Source organism: Phyllobates terribilis, unplaced genomic scaffold, assembly GCF_046119375.1.
Source record: "Phyllobates terribilis strain yellow unplaced genomic scaffold, ASM4611937v1 Scaffold_12__6_contigs__length_324123572, whole genome shotgun sequence".
In the NCBI taxonomy this organism is placed as follows: Eukaryota; Metazoa; Chordata; class Amphibia; order Anura; family Dendrobatidae; genus Phyllobates; species Phyllobates terribilis.
Window position 1 is genome coordinate 140541363 of NW_027362772.1, and position 20514 is coordinate 140561876.

Here is a 20514-nt window from a genome sequence, read left to right on the forward strand (position 1 = left end):
AGTTTATTAATGGTTGTCTGAGGAATATTCTGCACTGCTGAATGGAGGCTGAAATGGAGATTGGTCAGGAGACTACATGGACAATGCCATGAAGAGGTCTTCACAAAGGAACATCAAACTGGTCCTACTCTTGGGATGATGTTGTGTGGTGACATAGTGTATGGTATCTGGAACTCTCTGGTCTTAATTCCAGGTTCCCTAACAGCTTAGCATTATATTTATTTAGTTATGGAACCAGTGGTGCTGCCATTTCTCCAAAGGGTCCTAAGAGCTGTTTTTCAACACAGCAATGCAAGGCTGCATGTTGCTCATGCTACAGTGAGCCTGCTTAGCCTGAATGAGCTACCAAGTCCTGCAGCATCTCCATCCTTGGACAGCAATTGCAAAATAATAATTCAAATGATTATAACTCACCAGGTAGATGTCTCCACCACCACTTGCTTGTATAAAATTTATGAAGATCCAGGAAGCCTGTCAGCCAGAGTAGGTAAATACTGTATACTTCATGAAAAAAAACAAAAAACTGGTATCTCTGTTTAACGGCGATACTATTTTTTTTTTGTTTTCTTGAATTGCAAAAGAAGATCTTGATAATTTGCCCAAGTGCAATTCAACACAGCAGCACATTCTTCAGGCAACCATTAATAACTTCATTGATAGCATGCCAAGACATGTATGTGCGGGAATTTCTTTGCTTATTAACACAAATTTTTGATACTCATTCAGTTGAGATGTTCTGAAAAATTTGTCTCCATTTTGTCATCATTTACAGATCATTAACATGTGTATCAATCCAGGGATGAACAGAATTCTATGACCATTCCTTCTTGGTGTTGCAATTTCAGTGCTGAGGATTACATATTTTGGAGTTCATGCTTAGTGTATATATAAGTATATATATATATATATATATATATATATATAAATACATGCACATATATATGCCAATGTATGTATATACTGTACATATGTATGTGTATATATAATGAACATTTGTTATAAGGTGGATGAACAATTACATTTTTCCATTACACTTTCTGAATATTATAACATTAATCATAAAATAATAATTCAATTGGAATAAAATTTACAAGGAATTGTCAATGCTGAATATTTCATCTGTTTTTTTCTGAACCTTGCATCTTCAAAGGCTTATAAATGACTATGCATTTCTGTTTTACCTTCAGGGTATGTACAGCTGTTGCAGTGGTGAAGATCCAAAGGCTATAGACCAGCAGCTTCCTACTTTAAATCATTGTTATCCCTCTCAAAGAATACCAGCACTATCAAATTCAGTACCACCACCCCCACCACCATCTGCTCCATTACCATGTTCCAACTTTCTGCCACGAGAAAGGCGCATAGTGGAAAGATGGCGTCATGCCAGGAGTCCTAATTGTTATAAAGATATGTATACTCCAACGCGCACTGTCCACGATCCTAATAGCAAAGTGGCTGCTCCTCGCCATTCTCATAAGAACACATTTTCTGATGGATTTCACAGATATTATGGTCCTATTGAGCCTGAAGGACTTTCAGATCATTTAGTAGAATCAGGGCAAGCTTACAGCAAAGACAAAAAATTATCTCCTTGTCAAATGTCACCACCATCTCAAAGGGAACACTTCCTAGAAAATCCACCCTCTTATTTTGCAATTGTGCGTGAAAAAGATGCTCCAGAACCTCCTGGCTGGCAATCAAAAATTTCAAGAGGCCTATATGAAAATTACCAAGGTGGAAAAGAACGGACTCCAAAATCAGGTGGTGGAGCACGAGGAAGTCGCACCCCTGAAACAGCAGTGAAAAAATTTGACCACTTGGGCAGTAGTTACCAAACAAAGAGTACATGTGAGATGGAATGTGAGGTTTATAGTGGTGGTGGTCCAAATACTAGCACAAACCGCCAAAACAAAGCCAGTGTGGAGGTATGTGATAGTTCACACTATGGAGGTCATACAAGGTTTACATATGAAGATGAGCGTAGTTGTGGAAGAGATTGCCACCATCACCGGGAAGACATAGACATGGAATCCCAGCCTTTGCTTCACAAAAAACCTAATCGTTCTCACATGTGCAGGAGCCATTCTCACCCTCTAGTTATGAGCGCAAATCAAAGTAAATATGCTGACCTTTCAGATTCTGATTCAGATGTTTGTGAGAGAGAGCCTCCGTGTGTAAAATCAGAAATGGGCCATAACTGTTGGTACTCACCAAACTATTTCTGCACATACCCATCAAGAGAGAGGGAGCGGCAAACATCATCTGCACCCCGCAAACCCATGAGATATTGGTCAGTAGATAAACTTGGCAAATATCGACAGTTAAGCAAGGAGTACCTTCCAAATACATGCCATGGTTCTTGTTATTGTAATAGCTTAGAAATGCTGCAGCCTCACTGCCATAAGGAGCCAAGATACTTCAGCTGCTCTGATGAAAAGCTTGAGAGAAGATTGGACTGGGATCACCTACGGGGAGGTCACTGCTCTTTTCTCCATCATCATCATCACTCTTGTGACTTGGCTCCCATACATCCTACCTCCCGTAGTTTGGAGGACCTGAGCAGATGCCATTTGAGATGTCATAGACACATCTTTTCACCAGAATGTCAACCTAGGTCAAGTCATAGTGGAACCCTTTATAAAAGAAGGGGATCTGCACACTTCTCTAGTTTGGAGTCCGAGGTATGACCAGAGGAAACCAAGCTATTTCAAGGCCACCAATGTTTAGTAATGGGAAATTTGTTCTATATGAGTTGAAACCAAAACTTAATATAAACTCGGCTACAGTCGTGAAAAACTTTTGTCTTAAATGGGCCATATTAGACTACAAATCTTAATATCCAGATTTACCAAGTAAATACCAAGGATATTTTTTCTGTTATACTGTTGCAGCTTTGCATTAACTGGTTAATGTTTTGAGAAGAGCTTACACTTATTACCTACTGGCTGGACCAGCAGAATGACCCATTTGCAATCAAGTCATTGAAGGAATTGCTATTGAAAATGATACAGCATGGGAGGTTTAACCAATATTTAAGGAGGTCATGTCGGAGGTTTCAATATTTAACATCTACAATCTGGTTATTTGGTGTGATGGGGACATTGATATAGAGGAGGATTTGGTATGTAGAAGTGTAAGAGGTGGAGATAAATCGAGAAGTCGATAAATGGACATCATTTTATTAGACTCTCCTCTTCTGCTTTTACATTTGAGGAAATGTTAAGGGCTTATTTAGACATTTGTAACACTTTTAAGCACACTGCAATAGATACATAAATAATTGTGACTAGGTAAATTTAGTATACTTATATAATTAATTAGTTATAGTATTCCTAGATAAACTTTTTTTTTTTTGTTTTCCACTGTTAAAACTCAGCCAAAACAATGAAAGCCTTTGGCTGCAATGTGCTTCTTAGCTTCAGAGCAGAATTTTTAATGTAAAATATCAAGTATATCTAATAATACATATTAGTTGTAAGGATTTTTTTAAATATTTTTTTTCTTCTTATTTTTGGAGACAAAACTGTGATATATACATATATATAGATATATAAAATGAAAAAAAAAATCTTTTTTTACTACACCTGTTACTTTGTTGTTGAAGTTTGACATTTTTTTGGACATCTTGTGAAGGGTTTGTGTTAACATTAAGGTGGTAATGGATATGAGATTAATGTCTAGTATTTAAGAGTTAAGTCTGGTTCCCGATGCATATCTTTTTTTTCTGCCACAGTCCATTTTTACTAGAAACAAAAAAAATAAACATAGTGGCCTAATCTTGTAGCAACGAGCCATTGGCCTTTTCAGGTAAATTCTTACATTCTGCATTTTGATTGCAGCATTTATTTTAGTTCTCTTGCTGATCTACTATAAGGTTGGTGCAACTGCTGGAATATTGAATCTTTCTACCCCTGCACTTAAATTTTAAAACCGAGCCTGCGCAATGCATAGCTCTTGCACATATTTTGTAAAAACCTATAATTTACGTTGTCTGCATGTATCACTGTTATACAAGATATTCGCAATTTGTCACTGGTTATATAAACATACAGTGTGGATTTTCCAATTCACTTTATGTCCGATTACCATAGCTAGTGAACGGATACTACTGGTCAATTTGCACCAAGCAAATTGTAATATGATATCCTAAACAATATGCTGCTGTTCGGCTCCATATGTATATACTCTTTAAATACCATTTTTTAGCACTGTGACCCATAAGTGCCACACAATGCTAATCAGATGTCATTTCTGGAACCTAGTTATGGACATACCACAAAAGATGTCAGGTCCTGGAAAGAGTTATTGGAATATTATGACATTTTAATACCATTTAGATAAATCTTATAAGTAACATTATTATCACTTATGAACTTTTAAAAATTATATTCATGTTTGAGTGTCTTAGGATGATAACCTTTTTTCAGATGTATCTCTTCATAACAGAGTAAAAGTTAGTATGGAAAAAAGAAGGGAGAGCGGCACTTCCAGCGGCTCAATAAATCAAGGATTTTATTTAGAAAGCCATAAAAAAGACATATGATTAAGGGCATCCTGGACGCTAGAAACTAGTCCATTTTTTAAACCTGTGCGTTTTTTTTATGGCTTGCTAAATAAAATTGTTTTATTAAGCCACTGGAAGTGCCACTCTCCCTTCCTTTTTCCTTGTATTGTTGCTGGGCCACACCAGCTGGAGACATGGCACCCACTGGTCCCATGGACTCTAATTTTATAAGCGCGGTAAGCCCCAACAACCCCCTTTTCTCTAAAAGCTAGTATGGGTGGGGATCGGAAATTAAGTATAGGAAGGAGTGTAGAATTATGTTAAAGACTACCAGGTCAAAAGTGGCCAGTTTATATTTTTATTTTATTCCCACTGCTACGCTGAGTTTTCCAATTTTTTTTTTAATCTACAGTACGGTTCAAGAGATATAGGCTTTTTTATTCAGTGTAATTTTTTAAGGTCATTAGTAAGGGGGTGTGACTCTCAGGATCCTCAGGGGCATGTCTTTAGGCTCCTCTGCATAATTACCCTGTGAGCCAAGCCGCCTTGTAAAGACCACAACAATTTGAATAAATAAAAAGGCCAATATCTTTGGAACCGTATGGCAACTATAAAAAAGACGAAAATTAGAAAATTCGGGGGAGCAACTAGAATAGAATCATAGAATCATAGAATGGTAGAGTTGGAAGGGACCTCCTGGGTCATCTGGTCCAACCCCCTGCTCAAAGCAGGATTCACTAGATCATCTCAGACAGATGTCTGTCCAGCCTCTGTTTGAAGACGTTCAATTCAATAAAATAAGAGCAAACACTGGCCACTTTTGGATTAATGACAACATCTATTTAAGGTCTAATTAGAATAACAGTACAGTAATAGGATAATTAAAACCCTTCACCTTAATTTTCAGCCTTATTTCATGCACTAGTGTTGACTTTCTTAGGATTCATGTACACAATAGAGCTTATATGGTGACACACAAAATCCCTGCAGCTTGATACTATGGTGTTATATGGTGTTATATGGTGCCATATGGTGCCTGTGCTCAATGTCACTTGACAAATGTATTCTCCCACTGAAATTAGAGTTTTTGGTTCTGTTGGAGTCCATATAAAGCTAGCAAACATATCCAAGACATCTGTCTGTATCTACAGGAAATTGGAGGCAATTGAGGGTAAAATATGGCCCTATAGATTTGTATGAGTTCTTTAATATTTAGAATGGTTTCCTACAAATCAGAGCTTGTGCTAAGCCATTATTTAGATGTTTGCATGAGCTGTTAGGGGCCAAATATAGAAATTAATTCAATCAGATTGAAATTTGTACCGATTGCTCTCTCATTTCATGTGAAGAGGATCCCATTCTTTCTAATAAGATAAAATGCTAAATAATTTGCAAGACGAACTGGTTAGCAAACAGTGCTAATGCTCACTTGGTATTGCTCAGTAACATATAACATATAACAGTTAAATTAAATAATGTTTCCTTAAAGGGGTTGTCCGGGACTTTAATAATGATGGCCTCTTCTTTGGCTATCAGCTGTTTCTAGTGTCGGTGGAGCCAGAAATGCTCAGCTGCACAGCATCGGTCTGTCGATGGAAGAATGGCCACGGCCATGTACTGCACATTCGCCCTCTATTAATTTAAATAGTGGATGGATTGAAGTACCCGGCCGCGGCTAATGTACAGTTGACAGAGTTGTGCAGCTCTGTAACTGAGAAGTTCTGGCTGCTGCCTGCACCAGGAACAGCTAAGTGGCCGGGAGAGCTGGGTGTCGCACCCCCATCGATCAGACATTGATGACCTATTCTAAGGATAGACAATCAATGTTAAAGTTCCAGACATCCTCTTTTAATCAAATCAAAATTAAAAATTTGTTTCTGTAACTTTTGTCATGTATGGACATTTTACTATTTCATTTGACCACTTTTTGTTCTTAATCTTCATTCTTAAAGGCTCACTGCGGTGATTCTTCCTTATTTTTCTTTTTTTTCAGCAAATTGTAATCTGTATGTAGAGATTGTATTGAATTACTCACCAGTTGCCATCTTCTACTGTTTCCAGTGCCAGTCCGGTTTGCTCCGGCATCATGTGACCACATTTGTGTCCTGTCGAATCACAGAGTCTTATATGTGGAGTGGGGGTCACTTTTCCAATGTAAATTAATGAGACTGAGTCTCATGGACGTACATCATGGAAATGGAAAAAGTGACCTCCTCTCCACACAATTGACATTCTGTGATTTGGCAATTCACAAAAGCGTCCAAGTGACATTGGAGCTACTTTAATGCAATAATTGTACAATATACAGTATTTTTTAGATGTATCTTAGACTTTGTAGAGAAAGTCCCTGATGGATTTACTCTCCACATTCTTTGGACACCATAAAGGGGAAAAAGTCAAAACTGTTCTATAAGTAGATATGAGCAGTGACCCCACAGCCCCATTCATATAATCCTACCCTGCCTTTAAGATTTGTGTCAGTTGTCTATAATCTTCCCTTACATATCATCAATACAAAAACTGCTTATGTTGGTTCTAGCAGTCTAGTAGCCATACTATTCTGCCAGCCAGTTTGCAGTATTATAGGGAAAAAGTTTAAAGGGGTTTTATGACCCCCCCCCCAAATATTGTTCATAACTTAATCGAGCATTGATGAAGTGTTTTTCTATGAATACATCTCAGTTTCATCCATATTACTACTGCAGGTCTTTTCTTTTGTTGCTAGAGGGTAGGACAACCTGCAGTGATGGACTGCCATGCTCAGTAGCTTTCCTGCTCTGGCCCTGCTCATGGTTTGTATTGATGGACCTTTCACATGATGTATACAATTTGTGCCCTATAGAGTAACGTGACTGTAATTGGAGTCTTTCAAGCTTTAGACTTGATGTCCGTTATTACCAGAAAATATAATACAGCAAGCTGAGCTATTTCTTCCAATTGAAATATTATTGAAATACGTCAACAGTAGTGTTCGGTTAAGCCTTTCACCGAGCACGCTTGGGTGCTGCCCCAATATTTTTGGCATGCTCGGCATCTATGCATGTGTCGCGGCTGTCTAACAGCCGCGATACATACAGCCACGGCGGCTCGAGCATAGATGCCGAACACGCCGAAAGTACTCGGGCAGCACCCGAGCGTGCTCGGGGAAAGGCTTAACCGAGCACACTCGCGCAGCACTAGTCAACAGATGTCAACAAAACCCAAGACTGCAATCAATTGTGCTGCTAGAAGAAAAGTTGTTGTCTGCAGATTTTATTCCTTTGGATGTTAACAAAAATGTTTCCGTTCATTGACAGCAAACAGAAGTTTCAAAGATAAGGATGAATGAAAAGACAATGTGTTGTGACTTTTGCCATTTTCATGCTAGTTTCACGCAGCTCTGCCAAAATGGGCAGAGCTCAGATGGAAGGAGGATGCAATGGTGGCATGACACTACTAATTCATGATGATCTGTGCTGTTCCTTATGCAGAAATCTTACTCTAATCCCTGACTGGAGTAAAATTTATGGCAAGGGGAACAGAGACGCATACTACTTCACGAACACTGTTGATTCATTAAAATGCCTGCCTCAGGGGAATCTGTCTCCATCAAGACTGGCATGAAAATCACCAATCTGGCTGAATCGAGGCCTTCATCTATATCTACATTAATCAGAAATTCCCTCTTACCCATTTACCTGCAATTAGCGGTAAAATTCAATGTAGGGTCTAAAAACAATCAGAGATATGTCAATGTAAAAGCACCTGTAGTCTAGCTTGATTTGTGCCTAAATGCTATCTTACATGTATTTGCACCTTATTTATTATACATTTTAGACACTTTTTCAGCTTGACATTGGAGCGTGGTTTAGTTTAAATGGTCAGTGGCTTCAATGGAATGGGTTCGCAGAATGAAATGTAACATTTTGCACTAAAATTTGGGCAAAAGTTTTTGGAGCATAATGAGCCAACTAATGAGCAGTGCAAACTAAGACTAGACGGTCTAAAAATGCACCATATTTAACAGAAGGAACCACTTTGATGGTGTATTTGAAGTACGGTTTAATGTAAGTTTACACTGTCTAAATATTAGACAATTTTAGAAAATTCCCAATACTTTTTTTACCCATCTAATTTAAATTAACATACATGACAGAATACAATTGTCCGAGTTTTGAAAAAAGAATGATAAAATTAGTTGTTCGTGATAGTCTTTTAAAAATAATTTCAGTCATTTTAATTGGTTGTTCCTTGTAGTGTTATATAACTTGAGCAGAAAAATTTAGTTTCCTATCTAAGACAAATGCAGATTATGCAGACATCCTGATTATTATTATTATTATTATTATTATTATTAATATTATTATTATTAGTGTGCCATTAAATGGGTTGTTTAGCCATAAAAAACTTTCTGAAAACATCATAGAAATAAATTCTGATCCACCCAATACTCAACAAAAGTAGGTTTGGTGAGGACTGGAAAATATGGGTAAGGAGGTATCAGGAGATTAGGTCAGAGGTATGGGGGTGAAAGGATGTGGACTTCCTTGTACCGACCTGTTGGTTTTATGTTTTCTTGTGATTTGTTATCTTCCTGTTAAAACTTACATAGGAAGAGTTCTAGCAAAACAAATACTTTGAATGTAAAGTATATGTATGTATATATATCAAACTCTTTGCTTTTACATTTCATATATAGATCCCATATGTAGACCAGATTGATCCATGGAACAATGACAATCAATATTAGTTTTTATTCATTACATTTAAACTTGAAGGTTTATCACAGATGAAACCGCATTGTCCCATATTTATAAATAATAGAGAGCTGTTCACAAACTGAAGAAGGCAATTGGTGAAATACACCTGATATGTGGGATATTTCAAGTGTTGTGCATTTGTTATTGTGATAACTCGAGAAGCTCCATTAGAATACTGTTGGTTAATTGTACCAATACTTTTAATAAAAAAATCATATTAATAATAAAGAAATGTTCTCTAAATAGCAACACTGTGCTAAATCTTTTAGTTTCCTGCTAATGAAATCAGAGTGCCTGAAAGATACTAAGATAGGATATGGAGCCCAATAAGATGGTAGTCTTGTCAGAATTTATCCATGATATTCCACCAGTTAATAAAATGGATGAATAGTTTCTGAAAACACACATAAATATACAGGGCTGGACTGGCCAACCAGAGAACTGGAGAATCTTCCGGTGGGCCCTGGCTTCTCCTTCCGGAGAGTTCATAGTGCAAATCTTGCCGCTGCTAAAGGGCTCTTGAGTGGGGAAGAAAGGTTGGCCCTCAGAATCAAATCTTCTGGTGGACCCAACGTTCTTCAGTCTGACTCTGTAGATAGATATTAGACAGATAGGTAGATACAGTAGATAGTACAACAGGAGCAGTGTTCATTGCCCCTTGGCAGATCTAAAGAGGGCTACCACAAACAGGCTTGGCGCTAGCTACTCCGTTTTCCAGATCCCAAGTGTTGCCCTGGCCATTTCTCTTTAACCACTATACTAAGATCTGGACCCCTATGCAGGGGCCAAAGATTAGCTGCCATTCGGTGGTGCAAGCTGGCAAGTGGAATAGTCTAGTAGCCAGGTAAGAGTCAAGAAGTCAGTATCGTTGTCAGTATAATCACAAGGCAGGATCATTGTCAAAAAACGAGCCACAGTCAAAATCAGGAATTTCTACAGAATTCAAAACAAGATGTTGAGAAATTCTCTTGGATCAAGTAAAATTATAGGTGGCAGTGAACAATAGGATTTCATGAGCTTAAATAGCCTGCAGCCCCTCCCAGGCCACTCAGTAGGAAGCTAACACAGAAAAATTAACTCCTGATCTCTCAGTGCAGATAGAACTATAATTTCCAAAGGACGTGGAACTAGAGTTGTTGCCTTGTGTCACCCTCAACAAAGGCGGGGCGCTGCCTGGTGACAGAAGCAGAGGCAGGAAGGGCAGGCACCTACATAGATGTCACAGATAGATACTGTAGATAGATAGATATTACATATCAAGGCCTTTAGATAAAAGTGGTTCTGCACTCATGGTTTCCGTTTTTTTTTTACCATGTTATACCTTGAGGCTTTGCCTCTCCCTATGTTTCTTTATTACCCAGCGCATTTCCTGTAGGTGACATCTATATGAGCTAAAATGGCAAATATTTCTTCTTATCTTTTTTGGAAAACACAGAAAAAAAGAAAGTTATAAGATAGTGGAATTAACAGGATAAAAAAAAGGAAAAAAAAGAAAATATAAGCTTCTATATATGTATTTTATTCGATACTTTTCAATTTTTGGTGGAAACGTTTTCTACCGATGTATAGCAGGCAATAAGTGACTTAAAGAGAATCTATCAGCATATTGTTGTTATGTAATCTGAGAATAGCATGATGTAGGAGCAGAGACCCTGATTCCGTTGATGTGTCACTTACTGGGCTGTCTTTTGTTGTTTCAATACAATCAATATTTTAGCAGTAGGAGATTAATCACTGCAGGACTAGGTGTCTCGTGCCTCCTAGTCAACTACTCTTTATAAACACGCCCCCACCACTGATAGGCAGCTTTTTTTCTATGCACAGTGTACACATGAAACTGCCAATCAGTGGTGTGGGTGGAGTTATACAGAGCTCAGCATTCAGAGAACTGCTAGATCTGCAGCAGAGAAAACATGACAAAATGACAGCAAGCAGAGCAGCAAGTGACACATTGCTGGAATCAGGGTATCAGTCGCTACATCATGCTGCTATCAGATTACATGGCAAAAGCCTGATAACAATTCCCTTTACACATGGCATGCTTATAACATAGCATACTACCACCCTTAGACATATTATTGGCGTGACGTGGTGCTATATTATTTGTGTTGAGCACCGTGGCATGCTACGTTAATAGCATAGGGTATTATTTTTTATTTTCCGAGGTATGCTATGTTAATAGCATAGGGTATTATTTTTTCTTTTAGCTGCAATATCTGTATATAAAAAAATACAGTTTCGGAAAAGTTAGAAGCAGAAGATGAGAAATTCTTAACATAATTCATCTCTATTCAATTGTCTTTTTCCAACAATTTTGTTCCATACCAATATTGTCCAAATCTCTCGTTACTGAAGATATCGATATTTGTTTTTCACGCTTTGCACCTGTTACCTGGTTTATGTGAACTCATTCTCAGGGTCTTATGTCAAGAAGGAGATTTAGGGCAGCAAAATAATAACAGAAAAGTAATAGGCTGACACCGCGACCCTTTCATTAATTTTTAAGCATTTATAGATTTGGACAAAAAAAACAGACATATTACTGTGCTGTCTAAGCATATGATATAGTCTTATAGCCACTTGTCATGAAAAAAATATTTCCTGCCATAAAAACATGAAATAAATGATGCATTTTTCTGAAATGAAAAGGAAGCAAACACTACATGTTTGCATTTAAGAAGCCATATATATATTTTTTCCTTTTATTTTTAATAACTTAATGCAAAGACCTTTTCCAAGTGGTTCTGTAAATGAGTTTTCATTAAAGGGGTTGTCTGGGACTTTAACATTGATGGCCTATCCTTATGATAGGTGATCAATGTCTGATCGGTGGGGGTGTGACACCCAGCACTCCTGCCCTGGTGTTGGTGGCTGCTGTAACTGCATAGTTACGGAGCTGCACAGCTCCATTGACAGAATAGGGGGTGGATGTGCTGTCATGAACGAAGAAAAAAATTACCAGCATCCGCAAGGAAAAAATAAATATTAATGGATGTGGCCACTCTTCCATCAACGGGGCTGTGCAGCTCTGTAACTGAGCAATTCCATCCACTGCCGACACTGGAGACAGCTTATTGGCAAGGGTGCCGGGTGTGTCACCCCCACCTATCAGACATTGATGACCTTGACCAGTGAAGCTAATCTAAGTGTAAAATTCACCTTGTGCTGCACTGTATACTCCTGTAGAGTACCCTGTCTGATCAATTTTATCTTCCGCCATCTTTTTCATTATAGCAGCCTGTGTAGTGTAACATTATTAACTTGTTAGAGCAGACCTCAAATCTCCTGCAGTTCCCCACAATGGCATTTCAGAGTTTTGTTTGTTTCCTGTTCCAGACAGATAAATGATGTGAAACAGCAAATGCTACTCTGTTGATGCATATAAAAGAAGATAATCTTTTGCTATATGCATCAATAGAGTGGAATTTGCAGTTTCACATTTCTGGTTTCTTTGCAGCAAGCAACAAACATAATTTAACTAATCTCAGCCCCTGTAGACAAAGTCCTATATTGAAATATATCTATCCTCTATGCCTCCTGCAAAGAGCCCACCCTGATATCCACCCTCACAGATAAAGCTCAGTTCTAGAAACAGCACAGCTATGCGGTAGCCATTTTTGGCAATTCAGTGAATTGCTAAAACATTTACAAAAATCTGATTAGCATCGTTTCGCTCACCTCAAAATATTGAGTTATTTTACTGTTATTCAGCTCCTCAACTCAATAATAAAAACAATGAAAAAACATATGACAATTTATTGACTAAACTTGTTTTTTTTTATTTTTAAATCCCTGCTCCTGTAGAATCAAAGGTAACATGATCATTGATTTGTCGGAATAATGTAAAAATTTCATACATCTTACTAGAAACTTATTGGTTTAATGCATCAAAACTGAGCAAAAGAGTCGGACAGAAACACTGTCTTTTCACTGACAGCTCAAAAACGTTCTCAACATGAAATATGAACATTTTTCTCTTCTCTCTTTACATGATAAAATACATATCCCAGGAAAAAGAAACCGAAATTCGAGACAGTGAGTTATTATTCAAAATTAAGCTGAAATGTCACTTCTTTTATAGTAGTTCACTTCATCTAAAAGAATAGACTCATTATCAGTTCTACTGGAGTATTTTATAAATGTCAGAAGTGTTCTCCTTATCTCTCTTAGTTTCATATATAAAGCATGAAGTCCAGGCCTAGAAGTCACCACCTGATTGGTAGCGGCAGGTGTCAAAACTCCATAAATTTTGGTGGTCCTTGCCCTAGGATGTGTACGGGACAAGAGTTGCAAACATCAACTTTGTACTGGGTGAAGAAGAGCCTATCTACTGCTAAGATGATGATTTCTTCATAAATGGCTGTCAGTGTCCAAACCTATGAATAAAATATAGAAAAACACATATATCATATACTGTATAATCACAGTTTGTCGCACTAAGGGTAGGCAAACACGAGCGTATAAAAAGTCATTCACAGTTTCATCCAGAAAAATGGGATGATTTTTTTTCTCTTGTCACATTTTTTTTATAGCAGCTATTAATCATTTACAAGACCATTTACAATTTTTATTTTACAAAAGTGCAATGTATCCTTAAAAATCGGATGTTATATTGTGACTGCTTTTTTTTGGCGAACCCATAGACTTGGCTGGGTGAGTCTCATCAAATTTATGGAAGAAACTGGACATGCTGCTTTTTTTTCAGCTAGTGGAAAATATCGCTCATCTGCTCTGCCCCATTGAGTAACATTGGTCCGAATGCTGTCTGTTTTCACTGATAGCACTTGGGCCGAAAATACGGTCATTTGAACGAGCCCTTAGTATCCTGATCCTTAGTATCCTGGTCCCCAAGTATCCTGATTTGACAAATAGTAAAATCAGGAATTGTTCTTAGATGTTAGAAAAAAATTATAATTAAAAGTTTATGCATTTATTTGTTTGATTAAATCCCCACATAAAATGAATTATGACTTGGCAAAGTAATTGTGTGTGTATGTTTGCTCCAAGCCCATAACTGATCATTAGCAAGAAACAGTTTGTCAAGTCATTGTGATATTCCAATGAACCGTATCTGTAGTTTTCATGGTACTGTAGGTGAGCCTACTTGGTTATCTTAACTCAGTGAGTTATCAAAGTGCACAAAAGAAACAGTTAAAAGACTTACACTCTACCTAGATCTGCATTGGATGGTATGGATTAAAGTCTCACAAAGAAAAGTTTTGCAAATCAGGTGACATTTTAAAATGCACATTTTTTCTAGATTTTGTCTTAATGAATACAGGAATTAATTTGCTGTCTGAAATTACATTGAAGAAATTACAGTTTTATTCTAGTCTATGGAAGTTTTGACACAATGCCATCAATTCAGAATGCGGGGATCGCTTTGCATTTTACTCGAATGATGTTTTTGAAGAGACACCTATCTTTAAAACTGGGAACAAATCAATCCCTTTTAATGTGAATGTAGTTTTAGGATGTATCAAGTTGAGTTTGACACTTTCTTTTCATGTAAAAAAAAATACTACTTTTACGAAAAAATTTCCACTTGATAAGAGAAAATATATATTAAAGTTTATCCATCAGAGTCATCTGCCATGTATATTCTGTACAGATCTATCTCTGTGGATATCTCAGCCTCATTTCTACTCCCAAGTGCTTGTTACCCATGTTCCGTGCTGTTTCTGTCTAGGTACTTTTATTCATAGTTTCAGACCTTCTGGCTTTCTGTAGATATTCCAGGAAGATTAGAAACTCTCTAGAAAGATGTAATGTTGGCTGCAATGTGGGTTTTAATGTACAAGGTGTCCTTCGAGTTCCTTTTTAAATGGTGTTTTATATCTACTGAAGCCAAGCCGCGTTACTAATGCTGTGTATAATCATTCAGTGCATTTTAACAAGAGATACATTGCTGTGAACAGAGAACGTCACATCAATTGTCCCCAAGGTGCCAACTCCGTACACATCTGTGGACTTTTTCCTCACATTGCCATGAAAATGCTCAGGAACTTCTTGAAACTTTTTCGTTTTTTTTTCATGTTCTTTTTATTCTAATGAACTCAGTGCTGATACGTGTTGCCACAATGAACGCATTGGGATGTAATGGAATTTATATGATGATAAATGGCAAAAAATGAACCTGCTTTTCAAATGTGCCTCAATAACATCAGAGAGAAGCATACTGATGGCGTGTTGTTGCATTTTTCTTTCCCACTCTTCACTTTAAGTTGTAGGACTGTTCCGTGTATGTATTTTATAACATGTCAATGTAGATGTATTAACACTGTGTGCTTATTAATGTTAATTGTTAATATATGTTGTTCATGTTTGGAATGGGAATGAAGAGAATGATTCAGCCAAACCAAAAGTGAGAATTGTAACATGGTATTGCCATTATGTTTCCAGATCATAAAAGGACAAAAAACATTAAACTGGACCCGTCGGTATAAATGAATATGTCCACTACACACCACTATTCAAGAGATACTACCTACAAATGGCCTCATTTATGAACACTAAATGGATAGTGTGAGAGGTGTCGGCAACTACCACTAGCAGTACCTGCAACACAAAAATGATAGCAAGAATTGTTTGCTATGGAAATTGCTAGTCTGTACAAGAGTCCAGTATGTTATAATAGTCATCTTATATTTTTAAAGAGTTATCTGACAAACTCAACTTATCATTAGTGATAAAAGTATCTGGAGGTATTTGAATTTGTCAAATCATGCCGACTTTATTGGCAAATTTGATTTGCATCAAAGTTATTCTCTGCAAATTGAATATTCCTTATTATGCTCTAGAGTCTATGTAGACCCCAGAGCACAATCAGGGTAAAATTTTAAAAATAAATTAAACTCACTTCACTGCAGTCAGTCTTCAGGTCAGTCGTGTGATGGTGTCTTCACTCTAGAACAGGACTTCCAGCTATGACCAGGCCTTGACATCACAGTGCCCCAGGACCTCCAAGGCCTGGTGTCTTCAATCTAGAACAAAACTTTTGGCCACGCCCAAACCTTGGAGGTGACTGTGCATCATGAGCTCTGAGGCCTACTGTCTAGAGCAGGTGTTCTGACCATGACCAAGCCATGGAGGTCACATTGGACTATGTCCTCCAAGGCCTGGTGTCTTCAAACTAGAGCAGGACTCCTGGCTATGATCAGACCTCAGTGGTGACGGTGCACTGTGACTTCTGATGCCTAGTGTCTTGATTCTAGAAAAGGACTTCCGGTTGTGACCATGCCATAGAGGTCACAGTGCACTTTGATCTCTGAGGTTTGGTGTTTCCACCCTAGAACAAGACTTCTGGCCATGACCAGGCCTTGGAGATCACGGCGTGTTGTGACCTGATGATGGTTCGACATGCTGTAACCTCCGAGGCCTGTTTATGGGCCAAAGTCCTGTTCTACAGTGAAGACACTGGTGGTTAACTGTGGAAAAAGAGGGCCTGAGAATAGGATGTGTCCTGTTCTAGAATAAAGACACTGATGCATGACTGTGGAAAGGAGAGGCCATGAGAACAGGATGGTGGGCAATGGGCAAGCGGTGAGGCATCATGGGTTTTTTCGGGGGTACCCTGTACAGTTCAGCAAAATGGTGGCCACAACTGGTAGCAATTTGGCTTAATTTGTGAGGAATGAATTACAAAAAAATCTACATTCAGGAGAAAACAGATTTTTGTAAAATTTGAGTAGAATTCAATTCCACTTGAATAATTTCACCTTACTGTAGCTATCATCCACTGCATCTGTGGTAAAAGGGATAAGTTGAAAAGTTGCTTATCACTGGGGATCTCATTACACCCCCCAATAATAAGAGCAAGGGTCCAAAGTCCCCCATTTAAAAGACTAGCTGTCAATCTCACAGGTGCTCCTTATAAAGCCTTTGCAACTGATGGAAATCACTGATACTTTGCTATCTCCATTTATTCCAAAGACTTTGTTTTTGTAACTTGTGGGAGTTCCAGTGATTAGCAACGTTTCACCAACACTGTGGATAGATGATAAGTTGTGATTGTCCAAAAAGTCCTTTAAATCATATATGTCTATATGATATATATCTGGCCACTATCATTTGCTTTCTAACACTTAAATAAGGAAAATACTGGTAAAAGTCTGAATGGCTTGTTTCTCTGATGAGTGTGCTTAGCTGAACTCCACAACTGAAATAGATTGAATTTTTCTAAACAAGTAAGCAAGAATAGTTAGTGACCTGTCCAGTGTCTGTGATCCTGCGATGTACAATATTAGTTCCTTGTGACCATATATCCCTCATCCAAAAGTGCCATTTATGTGGATAGTCTATAAGTCAATGTGGGAGCCTTAAATATCAGTATTTGCTGAATGGAGAACTAACTAATAAAGCTCTGCTCACTAAGAGAAAGAAAGTGGATTATTTTCAAGAAACGTTCTACCTTTTGGTTAAGAGCTATTTGCATATTTGTCATTGTAAGTGTAAAGTATCCATAATATATGTGCAATACATGTATAATCTAATATGTATCAGTTTTATCCAGAGTGATTACGCCAATGAAATTACAAATTGACCTATAACCATGACAGGGTCATGTTAAGAACCAATGTAAAGGGTGGTACTAATATTTTAATTCACTAACACTACCGTTTTTTTTTTCGGTTACTATATTATTTTGTGCTTGATGATAAATATAAATGTAATAGATGCCAACATTTTACCATTACATTGTAATCAATGTATATTTTAGGAAGAAATGACAATGATGTTTTGACTATTGTATAGTAAAAAAAATAACGATATTAAGACAGTTCTATACTTTTTATGCTTTTCAGTACTTTCAGCTTTGACTAATTGAAAGTTTTTGATTCATATGGAAACATTTTACTTCTCAAGGAAATCAGTAATTGTGCTCATTTACATATGGTTAAATGATAATAGATTTTATTACACCTGGTCAATAAAAAGGGAGTTGTCACCCACAAGCCTAGTAATAAAAGCCACAAAATCTATTCAACTAATCGTGCCATTTATCAGATTAAAGGGGTTGTGCAGTCAATTTTTTATCTATTTTTTTTGGGTAGGAAACAACTTGGAAAGATACAAAATATTAAAAGAAGACATATACACTTTACTAAATGCAATGACACTCTGGTTCCAACACTTCCTGGTCCCCCACTCTGCTTTGCGAGAGGATATACAGTGACCTGCTACAGTCAGTGATTTGCTGCTGTAGTCAAATGTCCACTTTGACATGTCACTTCAGGAGCAAAAATTGCAAAGACTAGTGGGGATAGATGTGGCAAAGGATCACCAAGATCAAGATGTTTTCTTTTATTATTCTACAACATGCAAAGTTGTTTTTCAAAAAAAAATTTCCAGACTGGACAATTCTTTACGTTGACCTCTTGGATCTTGGAGATCCAAGATAGATAACCTTATAATAGATATTAGGCCACTCATAAAGAGGTTAGTTACTAAAAGAGGCCATGTTCACACATTCAGTATTTGGTCAGTATTTTACATCAGTATTTGTAAGCCAAGTCCAGGAGAGGAACAATCAGAGGAAAAGTATAATAGAAACATGTCACCACTTCTGTATTTATCACTCACTCATAGTTTTGGCTTACAAATACTGATGTAAAATACTGACCAAATACTGAATGGGTGAACATGGCCACATAGTGAGAATCACTCTGAAACCCTGCATTTCCAACAACTAATTTATTATTCTTTTAAGTTAGAGCTTATATACTATCAATATTCATGATGACTCATATTGATTAGGAAATTGATGAAATTCTAAAGAAATTTGATGAAAGTTATTCCAATAAATATCTTTTACAAAGTGCAATTTTTTATTAATTAAAAACATACAAATACCACATTTTGATGACATTATTTGGTCCTTGGTCATCTTCTAGATCAAACTGTCCTTGACGTTACTGCTATTCAAGAATGGATGAAGAAGTCGCTGATATAAATGTCTCATCATTCTGACCCATAGAATCCAATTTCCCAGATTCTACTCACTTCTTTTTTTTTAATTTTTAATGTTTAAAATTCTTAATATCATTGAATATTTCATTTTTTTTAACTGTTACAAACCAAACTGCTGAGCATGTTGAATGTTAACCAATGAACCAATGAGACGAGTATGTGGCGTAACTTTTTACCATTCTGTTAACAAAGGTGTAATTGATAAAGAAGATCATTCATAATAATTTGATTAAATGTATTTCCATTTAAAATAAAATTCTCTAATTGAATTTTTGATGGGATGTGATAGAAAACCCTACAATGATACAAAGTTGCATTCATATGTTCGAAACATAGTAAGCAGGTAATTTTCTATATATTGATGATCAAAAACGACTGCAATGAGGTTGTCATTTATTATTACTGTTGAGACACACTTTAATACAAAGTTTAACATTACATATACGTGATATATGTAAATTATACCTCTGGTAATCCAGCCAATGACACCCACTGAATATACAGTATATTGACAGTTAAACCCTCTGGAAAGTAGTCACATAGTACTGCAATATATTGAATAGGATTTTTCAGGTCAGTTGAGTGACTATTAGCAATACCATGTAACTGATTGCTGTGGCATTATAATTTGCTTATGTAATTAATGGAGGAGATGGGGTCACTTTTTAAGAAAAGTCATAGACAATAAATGGATTAATAAAAGCACTATAAAATAAATAACCGTGTTCTGCGTTCTTTTATTTTTGGAGTTGCATCATTTATTTTGGGAAAACGTTGCCACAGTCCAGTGTGTCGTCTTCATAAGTGCACTGTTGTGAAGTTAAATCAGATGTGGAGACAGACTTCTTGTCTGTCAGGTGTTCTCCTATGTACCCACATGCTTCTATTCTTTCCTAATCTGTCATTTGAGCAGTTAATTCTTATGGGCATCACTTCACAATGAAAACAAGCACTTTGAAGGTCATACAAGGATTTGGCAGTGTCCACTTAGATCCTCTCTAAATCATCTATAACCGGTAGTATGTCATAATGAAAGCTTCACAGTCATATATAATACAGAATCTACGATGCTGTAAAATCCTCCATTACAAGGGTTGTTATCCACTTCTACTTAATACTAATCCCTCTTTACATACATTTTATCTCAACTTGAAAACTCTGATCATCTGATCAGTCTGGAAATAAAAATGAATATAAACAGAAGCTTCAAGTGGGAGCGCTGGTGTTTCATATACAACCTTGGAAATTAAAATGCTTCCTCTACTCCTTATTGAAAAGAAAAGGTAGACAAGCGCACATAGG

General features: G+C 37.0%; 1 protein-coding gene across 1 annotated transcript in view; it reads left to right on the forward strand.

The window, feature by feature from the left end:
- The window catches only part of GRIN2D (glutamate ionotropic receptor NMDA type subunit 2D), a 1421508-nt gene extending 1401616 nt beyond the window's left edge, over positions 1-19892 (forward strand). Inside the window, exon 16 of the mRNA XM_073656309.1 lies at positions 1188-19892. Coding sequence (XP_073512410.1) covers positions 1188-2687 — 1500 coding nt within the window. The 3' untranslated portion in view covers positions 2688-19892. The remainder of the gene's footprint in view (positions 1-1187) is intronic.
- Positions 19893-20514: the final 622 nt, after the last annotated feature.